Source organism: Felis catus, chromosome D3 (assembly GCF_018350175.1).
Source record: "Felis catus isolate Fca126 chromosome D3, F.catus_Fca126_mat1.0, whole genome shotgun sequence".
NCBI lineage: Eukaryota > Metazoa > Chordata > Mammalia > Carnivora > Felidae > Felis > Felis catus.
Genome location: NC_058379.1, coordinates 26,922,394 through 26,936,974, shown reverse-complemented (window position 1 = coordinate 26,936,974; position 14,581 = coordinate 26,922,394). Strand labels below are relative to the sequence as shown.

Sequence of the window (14,581 nt, the reverse complement as noted above, 5' to 3'; positions counted from 1 at the left end):
TTCTCCAGATCCGCATTTGCACCTGGACGAGGGGTGTTGTTGGGCTGAGGAAGTTTGGGTTATGCTTCGGGGGTGAATGTGTCCTACCCACATCTGGTGCTGCAGGGCAAGTTTGGGAAAAGCCTCCTCGAAATGTTCCTGGGATCCGGGAGTCCAGAATGTCAGGTGTGCTGAACTGGAAGCCCTTGGAACTTGAAATTGACAGAAGTGGAGCCTATGCTAATTAAGGCAGTTCTTAAAGAGATAGTGCACACTCACTAGGAAGCTTTACTGTCACTACTTTCCTCAGTAGGGGAGTAACAATTTTATTTAGCCCTTTAACAGGCCTTTACTGAGCACCACCTGTTAGTAAGGAACCATGGGGGCCCAGGAGGTTTAGAATATGCATCTCAGGTTCCAGAAAGCTGGGCTCCGTGGTGGATGAAGGACCAAGCGCGGAGAGAAGTGGACAGTGCAGCCCTGAAGAGTCGGAATGGCAGAATCTGTAAAATCCCAGGGGATTTAGAGACCCCTTGTTCAACCTCTTGTTTCACCGGTGGGGAAACTGAGGCTCGGAGGGAGGCAGGGACTTGCTCAAGCTCTCATTTCAAGTTAGCAGAGGAAGTGAGATCAACTTTAGGGCGAGGGGCATACTGTTGTGATTTCCATTTTTTTTTCTTTTTTTTGTGATTTCCATTTTTATGAAATACCCGTAAAGGGCAAATCCATGGAGGCAGAAAGCAAAAGCGGTAGTTGCCAGAGGCTGGGGGGGAGGGGCAGTGGGGAATGACTGCCTGAGGGGTTCGGGGACTCCTTTAGGGGTGATGAAAACGTTCTGCAACTAGACAGAGGTGATGGCTGCACCATGTGGTGAGTTTACCAGATGCCTCTGCACTGTATGCTTTGAAATGGGCAAGATGATGAATTTTAGATTATGTGATTTCTAGCACAATTAACAACAAAAAAGTAGGATGATGGAATAATTTATCCTCCAAACCTGGGCGCTTTTTTGTTAGAGAGAGAGAGAGAGAGAGAGAACCCTCGCAAGTGGAGGAGAGGGGCAGAGGGGGGAGAGAGAGAATCTTAAGCCAGCTCCACACTCAGCATGGAGGCCAACGCGGGGTTTGATCCTGAGACCCTGGGATCATGACCTGAGCTGAAATCAAGAGTCAGATGCTCAACCCACTGGGCCACCCAGGCGCCCCAAAACCCGGGCACTTTTAAGGGATCTGTTCCAGAATGTGTGGTTACCTTGATGAAAACCCCCCAGTTCGGACTCCCAGACCAGTGGACTCTCCAGTGGGATTCTGACTCAAGAAGATGCAGGAGTTTTAGGAAGTTGTGCCTCCCAGACTTTCCAGCAAGATAGCCCCACATTGTCCCAAGGAGGACCAATAAATAGGCTCATGCTGTGACCATTTCTCCTGGACCTTTGGATCTGCGCACATGCCGTTTCCTCGGCTGGCACTGACTTCTTCCTCTGCTCGGCAGACTCCTACCAGGCTCAGTTGAGATGTCACCTCTTCCAGGATGGCATCCCTGACTTACTCCTCCCTTGGGCTTCTATATCCTCACTTTCTGCCCCCATCAGGGCACCTTGCAAATTTTATGGTGTATCATTCCTCCCTCCTCCGCTAGACTGCATCACCCATTGTGATCAGGAGTGGGGTCTCCTTTGCTTCCTGCTACGTTGCCAGTGTGAGGGGGCATGGCCCAGTGTGGGCCAGGAGGGCCTTTAATGGAGATTTGCCTGAAGGACACAGGTCCCCATGAGCTGAGTCCTATGGTAATTAGAGCTGAAGCATTAGGTTTTACTTTACATTTGTTTTTAGTTTCTTGTTTTTGTTTCTAAAGATCTTTATTTTAAGAGAGAGAGTGTGCGTGAGTGGGGGAGGGGCAGAGAGAGAGAGAGAGAGAGAGAGAGAGAGAGAGAGAGAGAGAGAATCCCAAGCAGGCTGTGCATTGTCAACGAGGAGCCTGACACAGGGCTCGAACTCCCGAACCATGAGATCCTGACCTGAGCCCAAATCGAGATCTCCCCAGCTGAAACTCTGTGCCCATTAGATACTAGCTCTCCATTCCTCCCCGTCCCCCCAACCCCAGGCACCCACAATTCTACCTTTTGTCTCAACGAATTTGACTACTCTAGGTGCCTCCTAGATGGGAGATCATACGGTATTTGTGTTTTTGTGACTGGCTTATTGCACTTTTTGTAACGTCCTCAAGGCGCATCCGTGTTGTCACGCATTATCAGAATTTCCTTCCTTTTTAAAAGAATTTTTTTTTTACTAAAAACAAAATTTTTTAAACATTTATTTTTGAGAGAGAGGGAGAGAGAGAGACAGAGTATGAGGAGGGGAGGGGCAGAGAGAGAGAGAGGAAACACAGAATTTGAAACAGGCTCCAGGCTCCGTGCAGTCAGCATAGAGCGCAATGCGAGGCCCAAACCCACAAACCGTGAGATCGTGACCTGAACTGAGGTCAGACGCCCAACCGACTGGGCCACTCAGGTGCCCCAGAATTTCCTTCCTTTTTAAGGCCGAATGATACTCCATTGTGTAGAGATACCATATTTTGTTTATTTCTAGACATTTGGGTTTCTTCTACCTTTTGGCTATTGTGAATAATGTTCCTCTGAACATTGGCGTGTCTTTCAGGGGTGGGATTGCTAGGTTCTGTGTTCAGTTTTTGAGGATCTGCCCTGCTGTTTTCCACAGCCTCTGTGCCATTTTATATTCCCACGGTGGTGCACAAGGGTTCCAATTTTACCACATCTTCGCCAACACTGCTTGTGTTCTGTTTTTTGCATTTTTTTTTTTTTATCATAGCCATCCAAATGGTTGTGAACTGTCCTTTACTTCTGAGCATCATCAAAGCAGTTATTCTACCTAAGCGCATGTGACTCTGGAAGAAATCTGACAATGAGGTGGGTGGGGTCAGCGAGACTCCAGCTGCCCCGCCCCCCCCTCCCCCAGGCAGGATGCTTCCTGCTCTGGCTTTATCTTCCTCATCTGTAAGGTGGGGGTCTTAGCAGGATCCGCTTCTGTGGTGAGACAGGATTCTTGTGCTGCTCGTGATGACCTGGGCCGGCTGGACACTGGAGGTCTGGTTTGCCTGCTGACGTTGCAACTTTTTTGATCTTTCAAATGGCATAGGAGTCCCAGGGTTAGGGTTAGGGTTAGGGTTAGGGTTAGGGTTAGGGTTAGGGTGATGGCTTTCTCTTCCCTTAGGTTCCTTCCATAGGATACGTTTTTAGAAGCAAGGTTACAGAATAAAAAAAAAAGTGCAGGGCACCTGGGTGGCCGACTTCGGCTCAGGTCATGATCTTACGGTTTGTGGGTTCGAGCCCTGCGTGGGGCTCTGTGCTGACGGCTCAGAGCCTGGAGCCTGCTTCAGATTCTGTGTCTCTCTCTCTCTCTGCCCCTCCCCTACTTGCTCGCGCACATGCGTGCACATACTCTCCGTCTCTCTCAAAAATAAATAAACGTTAAAAAAATAAATGCATGCTTTGGGGGGGTGATTATATTGGGGAAAAGCACTTGATTTGTATTCAGAAGATTTCAACCCTAGCTCTGCCCTTCCCTAGCATATGATCTGCCTCATTGTCAGGACTGTGTTTTCCTCCTCTCTAGAATGGCGGTAATAATTCGAGAAACAGAGGGTTGCTGAGAGTATTAAATGGGAGAAGGTAGAAGGCGCACAGAGTCGCGTAGCGTGGTGCCTGACTCTTGATGGAGTCTCAAAAAATATTAGTTGAGAGTGAATATTGCCAAATTGCTTCTATCCGTTTCCTTGGTCCTGGGAGCAGATAAACATATCAGTTTTCACACTGGATGCTGTTACTTTCTTCTCTCAGGGATGGTCTCCCTTCAAATGCTTTTTCTGCCCACTGGCTTGATATCCCCTCTGGCGTCAGGCCTGAGGATATAGCTGTGAACCGGACCCAGGACTCAGGTCCAGCAGTTGAGGGGAAGAAACAGAGGCAGTCACCACGTGTGTGATCAAGTGCCAGGCAAGGTGGAAACACTGAGACTTTGATAGACTTTGAGCCCCTGAACCGCCCTAGGGCATCAGGGAAGGCTTCCTGGAAGAGGTGGCATTTTGGAGCTCAGGACTGAGGGATGAACAGGGAATGGCCAGGCAGTAGGAAATGGCAGCGTAGAGGTGTGGAGGCGAGGAAGAGCATAGCGCGTCTTGTGACCTGTCCAGGGGCTCATCGTGCTGAAGTAAGGATGTGAGTGCGTGTGAGAGACAGACGGAGGGATGGGGAGGAGGTGAAGGGGATCCGGCTCCTGCCGGGTCGCGGGGAGGGAGTTTGACACGCGTGTGCTCTGAGCAAGGCGGGCTGGTGTGATGGCACTCGCCTGTCATAGCCTCGTGCCACGGCTGCTGGACTAGATGGGAGGAGGCTCCGGCAGCCACGGGCGTGTCGGCCAGGAGGCGGATTTCAAATGTCCCTTCTTTTTGAATTTTCCCTGGCCATTAACCTCTTTATTGTCACTTGTCTAACTTTCTATGCACCTTGCTTATTTCCCATCTTCCTGATCGCCAGGGCTGTGGGGACAGGGCTTTCTCCACGTCTTACTCACCGCTGTGTCCCTTGCACCTGGCCCAGAGCTCGGTACCCGGTAGGTGCTCAGTAGTGGTGTATTGGACGAAAGGAATGGATGAATGAATGAACGGATGAACTGGGGCCGTTGCCATGGGGACAGAGAAGGGAAGATACATACGCTCTGGTGACACTGGACGTTCTGGGCGGACGCGGGCATGCCCTTGGTGCCTGGCGCAGGGCACCACGCAGGGCAGGTTTGCAGATTTGGGAGGCCAGGTCACATCCCGGAAGCCACTGGAAGGTGTGCGGACTGGCTCACACCCCTCACCAGACGGTGGCATTCCCGGGAAACGGCACCCAGAGACGGCTGAGTGAATGACGGGTGAGCTCCCAGATCGGATTCAAGGGTGCAATTACGAAAGCTCTGCAGCAGCTGTTAGAATGAATCCACGCCTCTGAAGCTGAGAGAAAAGCTGCCAAACTCTTTGGTTTTGAATGGAGGTGTTTCTCTTGCCTTCTCCCTGTGTGGTTCTCTCGGGAGGGGGCTGTGAGCGCCGTGGCTGTGCCCCCGGCACCGAGCCCAGTGCCTGGTTTGCAGAAGGAAGGTCAGGAGGATGGGTGCACAGATGCTCCGAGTGACTCCCGTCTCATTTCAGCAACTAATGGTCCTGGTGACTCAGTTCCCGGGAGAATGGGCTCCTTTGCATAAATTTGCAGGAAGTGGGCATTTCAACCTTTGCAGATCCACTCAGGGAGATCAAGCCCATACACTGGGCAGGTTCAACGGCACGGACTTGCCCGTTGCTACCCGCCCCCCCTGCCCCCCACCAATGCTTGAGGTCAGACGGACATGCTCTGGCCCCTGATCCGCGGTGGCCTCCTGACCTCCCAGATCAGCCTGGATTCATAGAGATGCGCCCAGAGGTGGCTCGCACTCTGTGCCCCTTCTGGCTTCAGGGAGCCCTTGTTCACTTGGCTTTGGCCATAATGCTAATAAATTTCAAAAGAACGAGTGGGGCCACACAACACACAGCAGCTGGCCTCTATGTGAGGGAGCTTCTGAAGTATGTTGGAAGAGACCACAGTGTCTTAAATTAAGCATGACATATGTGATGCATTTAAAGCGAGGTTTCAAAGCGTACGTTTCAGTCGGTTTCCTGGCATTTTGTACAACAGGTTAAGTGAAACCCTGAGAGTCACGTGTTTCTAGGTTTGGGAGAGACTTCAAAATGTTAGTTATTAAGCTGTCCTTGGCGGTGCTTAAAAAACGTCTCCCCCCCCACCCCGCCTTTGCTCACTGAGGTAGTAATTAATTCGTCGAATCGGTGGTGCAGCCATATTTACATACCAGGTATTTGCCAGGCATTTTAAATGGAAACTCGAGAGGAAGCCCAAGATGGGGAGATTGCAGATAACAGAGACACTGTTCCGGTTAAGAGGGTTACAGACCAAGAGTCTTTCTTCCCTTGTCTTCCCTGCGGTGTGGCCCGCGAGGTGGGTTCCAGGATCCCAGAGTAGGGCCACACACGTACGTGCGCTGTTGATCCTAATTTAGCAGCGGTGGCTGTTGGTGACTTCCTTCCCAGGAAAAGCTGTGCAGAGAAGCGTTCATCCCACGCTTGGGCAGATGAGCCGGTGACACGACCCGTGACCCCGTGGGGTGGATGTGGTCACAGCAGGTGTCTGACAGGCGCCTGTCCTAGGCAGTCGAGCTCCTCCCTGTGGTCCAGTGACACTCGAGGGGCTCTTGGGGAGGCAGGCAGCCTGAGCTTCCAGCTGGGCTCCTCACGCCTCTTCGGTTCCGTCACCCGGCCGCAACTGACGTGTGGTAGGGTCAGACCTATGGTAGGTCTTGCCAGCGCTTGCCGGAGCCGGAGTAACTCCTCCCATGTCCTAGATTGCTTAGTGCCATGAAACTCGTGGTACCTGTACTTACTCAGAATCTTAGAGGAGTGGGGAGCAGAAGAATATTCCTCATTCACCGACTTATTCATTCAGCCATTATTTTTGTACATACTCAGCAGTTATGTATTCAGTGCTACTATATGCCAAGCTGCTGTGCTAGCTACTGGGGATTCAGGGTGCCTCTGGGGGCTTGCCATTGAACGGGAAAGACTGATACGACGTGAAGGCTCATGCAGTATTCAATATGCCCGTGTTACTCTGACGAGTCCTGCCGAGCACCTCTGGCGCTCCATGGATGTGTAAGAGGACTGTGCCAGGCTGGGGAGGTGGGGCAGGGAGGTCTGAGCTGTGTTCTGAGGGGTGGTCCTGTGTCTGTATGTGAGTGAGAAGGGTATCCCAGGAAGCAGGCATGGCAGGTGCAAACGTCCCGGGGTGCATTTCAGGATCTCCAACAGATGCAGTGTTCAAATACTTCTGAGGCAGGAGAAACAGCTCCCAAATTAGCCAGCACCTTGGGTTCTCGGTGTCATCTCCCAGCCTGGGGACTCTTCCGGGATCACCATTCCCATTTCCAAGCAGTTAGTACTCTTCCTGTGCTCCCACATCCCCCTGTATACACCATGGTGTTTATTACTCAGAGTTGTAAGTGCTTCTGTGTGTGTGTGTGTGTGTGTGTGTGTGTGTGTGTGTGTTTCTTACACAAGACTGTGAGTTCCCTGAATGCAGGGGATTTTTCTTGTTGCTCCTTGTGCACATGGTAGGTGGTCAGTAAACACGTTAGCAGAGGAACAGGGCAGGGGGGCAGATTTTTATTGAGCTCCCGCTGTGGACTCAGCCCTCTTTATGCTACGGTATCGAGAAGCCGAAAGGAGCGTGTGTTTGACAAGCTGGAGATGCCAGGGAGCTCTGTGCCGTCTGTGCACATATTGCCGGAACTCCGGAACCGAGGCTGTGGTCCTGTGTCTCCCCAGACCTGCTGAAACCCAGCCCTGCGGGAACGAGCCTCCCTGCCCCCGTCCGCCTCTGCCATGGGAGTGTGCGGCCAGCCCCGTTTGCGATGAGACGTGACGCCGTTGACTTTCTCAGGCAGTCACACATCCCCAGCCGGCGCCTGCCAGCTCGGGTAAGTGGGGCCGGGGTGTCCGGGAGGTGGAGGGCGCCTGTGGGTTCTGCCGGGGAATTTTCTCTCCGTCCTTTGTGTTCTGTTACTGCCCCTTGTCTCATGTCCGGCTCACGTGTGTGTCCCAGGGCAGGGTTTCCAAGAGGTCACGTGGACTGGCCCTAAGGGAGGCCAGTCCTGATTTTGGTCAGGACCCGACATGCTTAGAACTCTGCCCCCGGGGCCTTGGCAGACGGAACTCTGCCATTCTCCGATTCTCTGGTTCTCCCTATCTGTCCCTCTTCTGCTGCCTCTAACCCTGTCTAGACAGCGTTCTCCGGTTTGGGGAGAAGAAATCTGTTAGCACCATCGAGCGTGTAAGGAAGAGAAAATATCAAAATCTGTCTGCCTTTCTTTCCTGCAGGCTGCTGAGTGAGTCAGAGCCGGGGGCAGCAGAGTGGGGCCCCAGGAAGGGAAGCAGGAGGCTTGCGTTGAACTGAAATACCTTCTGCTTTTATTCCATCTAGATGGGGGCAAGCTGGGGGCAGTTTTGCAGGGAGACAGAACTCGGACGTGAAAGTGGTGGGGGAGGGCAGGGGCGGGGATGAAGAACAGTCACTTCAGAAACCAGAAAGGAGTGAGATACAATGTTCAAGGAGGCCGAGGTGAATGGGGTGAGGACTTGAGGTCAGGTTTCAGCTGTGTGATGAAGGCAGGTCAGGAGACCTCTCTGGGCCCTTGCTTTTCATCCCCATAATGGAGATGGTTATAGTCCCTGCTTCTCAGGGTTGTGCCAGGATCAACGAGAGAGGAGGGCTCCTGCCTTGAGAGAACCGCAAAGGCAAACCAGGAACGACAGCAGGTTGCGTGAAGAATGAAGTGACTTTTTGTTTTAAGGCATCTGGAAGGCTGTGGGGGGGAGGGAGGTGGAGGTAAGGGACAGTCTAGAGGGGTTGGGGGGCTGAGCCTGGGACCTCAGGGGCCATGAACGAACTTACGTGACCTCAGGGACTCCAGCTTTTGGTAGCTGTGTGAGCTGGGGCTGGTCCCCTACCCTCTCTGAGCTTGGTGCTCAGCACAGAGTTGAGAGGGGGGTCAGCTGGGAGGTGGGAGAAGGGCTTGGGGGTAACAGGAGTGAGGGGATGTGAGGATGCTCTCAGCGGGGCTCTGGCTGGGAGTGTGCGGTGTGCGTTTGGGGTCTGACCTGAGTTCGAGTCCTGACTTTGCCCCTTACTCTCCAAGTGATCTCTGAGCTGGTTTCCTTATCTGTGTAGCAGAGATAATGACTTTTTACCTAAGAGCTGACCTTGAGATTAACCGAGGGGGGGAACCTCCTAGGGAATGTTGCCACCCTTTCCCCACCCTTCTTGGGCCTGGAACAAACTTTAGAAATGGCCCTTTAGTCCACCGACCTTGCCAAGAGTTCAGAGAGGTGGAAAGGCTGGCCTGGACTTGCCCGGTGAGGTCGGTGGAGAGTGGTTGTCCAGTACCCGGGGCGCTGGGCTCCTGGGCCCGTTCCCCCGGCTCCCTCTGCTTCAACACAGACACTGCCTGAGATTTATTTTGTTTGTTTAATGTTTACTTATAATCCAAAGCAGGCTCCAGGCTCCGAGCTGTCAGCACAGAGCCCGACACGGGGCTCAAACCCACGAACAGTGAGCTCATGTCCCGAGCCGAAGTTGGACGCCCAACCACCTTGAGCCACCCAGGCGCCCCGACACGGACCGAGATTTAAATTTACTTTTTCCCCCCCTCCTTTTCTTTTTTACTTTCAGTGCTTGCTTCTCTAGTTCGGATGTTCTTAATCCCCATGGGCCCACAACCGTAGCCATGGCGACGCGGGTTGAGGTCGGCTCCATAGCTTCCCTGACAGGAGTGCCAGGCCTCGGCGAGATCGCCCAGGAGGAGACCCTGAAGCGGACCTACTTCCGCCAGGCCGGTGACACCCCCGGGCCACCCTCCCCGCTGCTCTTGGAAGGAAAAAGCCCCCTCAGGAGCCCGGCCCGCTTACTTCCGCTGCCCAGACTTGCCCCCAAACCCTTCTGCAGGGAGAAGGTCCTGGACGTGAACCCCCCCGTCCCATCCTTGGGGTCCGGCCCAACCAGCCCGTCTCCCTGTGGGCGCGCCCAGGACGTGGTGGCAAAGGACCTGGGCGAGAGGATGCCTGGCTTGGTGGGGCAGGAGGCGGGGAACGGGGAAGGCCTGAGGAGAAGCTCGTCTTCGTTCAGCAAGGCTGCCTTCCCGCGGCCCCGACCCAGCACCATGATTCTCTTTGAAACCACCAAAGCCGGCCCCATTCTGGGGAAGGGGGCCAATGAGGGGGCTCGGGAGGCCACCACGGGCGTGTCTCAGGAGCCCGCGTTGGGCTCCCGGCCCGAGGTGGCCGCCAAGCCCGCCCTGCCCACCCGAAAGCCAGCGACCCTTCCCCGACCGGCCTCCTTGTCGCAGGACACCAGGCCAGCTGCCCCCCAAGAAGAGAAAGGCCCAAACGAGCCTGTCTCAAAGGCCAGCGGTGTGGAGGACACGGGTGACCTCGCTCTGGAGCCCAGGCCTCTCCAGAGGAGAAGGCCTGTGTCGGCCATTTTCATCGAATGCATTCAGCCTCAGAAGCCAGGCCCAGGGGGGGCGGCCGCGGTGGGGAAAGCACCCCCCACCCCGCCTGAGAAGACATGGGTGAGGAGGCCCAGGCCCCTGTCCGTGGACCTCACGGCCCGGTTTGAGAGCAGAGAGGCCTTGCTGAAGAAGGCGGCCGATGAGGCCACTGCGGGTTCCACTGCCCAGTGTCGGGGGCCCGAGAGGTCCGACCCGGAGCCCAAAGTGGATGGGGAGTGTTTGGTCAAAGCAAACCTTCGCCTTTGTGACCCAGACTCAGACTTCCCAGAGGGAGCCAAGAAGGCCCGAGAACAGAAGGAGAGGGTGCTTTTTAAGCAGGTGGAGACGGGCAGCCTCAGAAGTGCTGGGGGCTCAGCCAGGGGCACCCCCACGGTTGACCAGCACCCCGGGGAGGAGAAAGTGAAGCTGCTCAGGGAGCCGGAGAAGGTGCCCCCGCCCCTCTTGCCCAGGCCGGGAAAAGACCAAGAATTTGCTGAGGTCAAGAGCAGAGCCGCCGACGGGGAAAGCCGGCTGGAGGGTGGATGGACCCTCAGGGGCAGCATCAAGAAGGGCATCAGCCTGTTTGGGGAGGAGAGCACTTTGGCTTTGGCCGCAGAATCGGAACCCCCACCGGCCACCCCTGAGCCCCCGTTGGCTGCCCCAGAGCGTGGGAAAGCGGTTGTGAGCGTCCAGGAGCGGATCAAAGGCTGGGCCGCTGAGAGCTCAGAGGCAAAGCCAGAGATCAGGAGAAAGCCCTTCCAGGCACGGCCGTTGTCGGCGGATCTGACCAAACCGTAAGTGGGAATGTTCCACGGGCTTCGCTCAGCCCCCGGCTGCCTCCGACAGCCTACCAGAGAGGCCCCTCAGGAAAGAGAAGCAGGCACCAGGCTCCACGCTCGGCACCTTGCAGCTCCCCCGCCCTTCTTTCTTGGTTTACCCACAGCCCCCCAGAGGAGGTGGCGTTGGCTTCCGTTTCTCAGATAAGGAGCTGAGGGGCAGAGAGGGAACACGGCTCCCCTCCGGGTTCACTGTGTGCCAGCAGCTCCATTTCTTTGTCCTTTCCCCGCTTTACACGTCGCAGTGGAGAGACACCGTGCCCATTTCACAGATGCAGATAGGAGAGGGGAAGTGCCGCGAGGAAGTCTGGAGCCCTGTGTAATTCCAGTGCAGCCTGGGTCCGTCGCTAAGCTTGCCTTTCCAGAAGCCTGAGGATGTTTAATGTATAGCCTAAGCCTCCATGAGCGGCCCCCGAATAAAATCAGATGGGTCAAGATAGCTTGAGCAAGTCCCCTTTCCTCTTGAGCCTCGCTTTGTCTCTAAAACCGAAACCTTCCTTGAAGGATTATGCTGTGAATCGCTCTGCCCATGGGAGGCCATCACTACATTGTAGCTCCAAATTATATTATTAATCCTGTTAGTTAATGATGATTTTCTAAGCTCAGCCAGGCCTCTGATATCTCTTGCTCTTTTGTTTTCCCACAAGTGGCTCCCCGGCTACAACAGGCGCGTTAAAGACATGCATGCCACCGGCATACTTTTGTGGGGAAGGAACTTCCAAGGGCCACCTCTGGGCAGACTGCCCTCCCAGCCCTGGGAACCAGGACAGCCGGCTGGGCTTGGGTTCGATCAGTGGCTCTCAGCATTTAAAATCATCTGGGAAAAAAAAAAAAATACCGGTGCCTGGCACTCCCCTGCCCCCATCCAGAGATTCTGATTCGGTTGATCTGGGGAGGGGCTCATAGCTTGGTCGTTTTTCAAAGTTCCCAAGTGATTCTCACGTGCAGCCAGGCCCGAGCTGAGATACCAGAGCAAGAGGCACCCATGCAAGGGACCTCACACACCTTTTCCTGCATCCTCCCGGTGCCTTGGATTATTCTCATTTGACAGATGGGGAAACTGAGGCTCTGAGTTTGGAAACGACTGACCCATGGCCTCATGCCTCCTGGGTGGTGGACCCTGGATTGCAGAGTGGGGCGAGTCTAAGTGGCTTGTCTCTCTCCCCTCCCTGGTCTCTGTAGCCCTCAGCCCTGAATTCATCTTTAGGCATCCACCCCAGGGAGCTCTTCAGAGACGGGAAAATGCTAACACCAGAACACCCTTTCGTTCTCTTCCCCTTGGCAAGTAGAGAAACTGAGGCCCAGAGAGGGACAATGACTTGGCCAAGGTTACCCAGAGAGGCAGAGACCTGCCCATGCCCCCACACATTCCACGCGCCCCCCCCCCCCCCCCACAGGTCCCGTGGCAGGTCTGTGGTGGGGCTGCTGTTGTGCCTGGGGTTGCTAACAACAACCATTAATTATCCCTCCTGGGGCATCTTTACTCTTCCTTAAACGCCTTCACATAGCTATTAGGGCCTTGGGTAGCCTCTTATCTGCCCTACAAAAGACGATGGGGAGGTGTTAATTATCCCCGTTTCATAGATGAAGAGACAGAGGCTCAGGTGAGGCCACAAGCACAACCCAAGCTCCTGCAGTGCAGAGGCAGTAGAGCTGGGACAGCACCTAGGTCTCTTCTTCCAAGCCTGGGGCTCCTGCTACCCCAGTGATGCTGTGTTTAAGGTAAACTCTCCCCACCGGGCCCTTCTCGGTTTGGCGGCTAGAGCGGCCACAGACACATCTTTTCTCAAAGCAAACCAGGTCGTGTTGCCTTGTTGATCTCCGTGCCGATTTCACCCCTGGGTTCCTGAGCTAGTTACGGGGCGTGGGCTGGAGGGAGTCCCAGCTCCTGGCCCCGTGCAAATAACTTGGATCTTCTGGTGCCAGGTTTTCAAGCCCAGCTTCAAGCAACGAAGTCCGATATGAGAAGTGTTCTGAGCTAAGTGGCGAGCTTCCTCAGGAACCCGGAGAAAAGGTGAGAAGCCTCTGTGTTTGGCACGTCTTGTTTTCTAGTGGGTGGCTTTACTTACTGGAAAAAGAGCTTTCAGGATCCACAAGACCCAGGAAACAATCAGAAGCCTCTCATGAAGAAGAAAACGTTTTTGTTGTTGTTGGTTTTTTTTTTTTTTCTTGAATGCTGGGACTTTTTAAGTCCCTTTTGGGTTTGTGATTCTGCCCTCCTTAGTGTTAAATATTGTTTACAAATGTAATTGCCAGGTTTTATTTCGTTTCCTGTGCAAAGAGGAAGCGGAGCCTGGCTTTCTTATGTACGAATGCTTGCTTTTTTAAGAATTTAAAATTTAGATTAAACACTGTTAATTGGAACTCCCTCAGTTTCCCTCATTATGTCCCTGTTCCCTACCTCAGCTTGTCATCTAACAATAGCAGAAGGAGGGAAGCTAAATTGCGTAAAACCATTTTTATTTATTCTGTTTAATAAGAAAAAGCTTATGAAATAACTACTAGGTCTAACTGTTTTGTGGCTGATGCATCGTGCAGAGTTTTCATCTTTTTTTAAATGCTTATTTATTTTTGAGAGAGAGACAGAGAGACAGAGAGACAGAGCACGGGCGGGGGAGGGGCAGAGAGAGAGAGAGACACAGAATCTGAAGCGGGCTCCAGGCTCCGAGCTGTCAGTACAGAGCCCGATGTGGGGCTCAAACTCACAAGCTGTGAGATCCTGACCTGAGCCAAAGTTGGATGCTTAACCGGCTGAGCCACCCAGAAGCCCCTAGTCCAGAATTTTTTATTTTTATTTTTACTTTTATTTTTATTTAAGTCATCTCTACACCCAGCGTGGGGCTTGAACTCATGACCCCAAGATCGAGTTGCACGCTCCCCAGCCAGGGGCCCTCAGAATTTTCATCACTCCAAATGGAAACCCTTAGCCAGTCAGTCACTTCCCATCTCCCACCTGTGGCCTCTGGCAACCACGAATCTACTTTCTGTCCCTATAGACACTTGCCTATTCTGGACATTCCCTACAGATGGAATCACAAAACACATATCCTTTTGTCTGGCTTCTTTCATTTAGCATAATGTTTTCAAGGTTCCTCTGTGTTGGAGCATGAATCAGTACCCTGTCCCTTTTTAATGGCTGCATAATACCCCGTTGTACAAGTGGACCCCAATTTGTTTATCCATTCTTCTTCTGGTGGAAATTTCAGTGATTTCCACCTTCTGTGAATAGTGCTGCTGTGGATATAGGTGTACAAGTTTTTATTGGAACATCTGTTTTCCCTTCTTTTGGGGATCTACCCAGGAATGGGATTGGCTACTTTGATGGTTAAGTCGTTGTTTAACTTGTTTAAGTAGACTTATTTCTTATTTCATTTCATTTCATTTCATTTCATTTCATTTCATTTCATTTCATTTCATTTCATTTCATTGTATTTTAGAGAGACATAAAGTGCAAGCGAGGATGGGGCAGAGGGAGAGAGAGAGAGAGAGAGAGAGAGAGAGAGAGAGAGAGAATCTTAAGCAGGCTCCACGCTTAGTGTGGAGCCCGACAAAGGGCTCGATCCCATGACCCTGAGATCATGACCTGAGCCGAAATCAAGAGTCAGACGCTCATCCGAC

At 53.2% G+C, this 14,581-nt stretch overlaps 1 protein-coding gene across 2 annotated transcripts in view; it reads left to right on the top strand.

Moving 5' to 3' along the window:
• KIAA1671 (uncharacterized protein KIAA1671 homolog) overlaps window positions 1-14,581 on the top strand; it is a 201,556-nt gene that overhangs the window by 46,520 nt on the left and 140,455 nt on the right. For both annotated transcript variants that reach the window (XM_045042018.1, XM_003994871.6), the window contains exons 2-4: window positions 7,408-7,559; window positions 9,311-10,921; window positions 12,890-12,977. In XM_045042018.1, coding sequence (XP_044897953.1) covers window positions 9,366-10,921; window positions 12,890-12,977 — 1,644 coding nt within the window. In that variant the 5' untranslated portion in view covers window positions 7,408-7,559; window positions 9,311-9,365. The remainder of the gene's footprint in view (window positions 1-7,407; window positions 7,560-9,310; window positions 10,922-12,889; window positions 12,978-14,581) is intronic.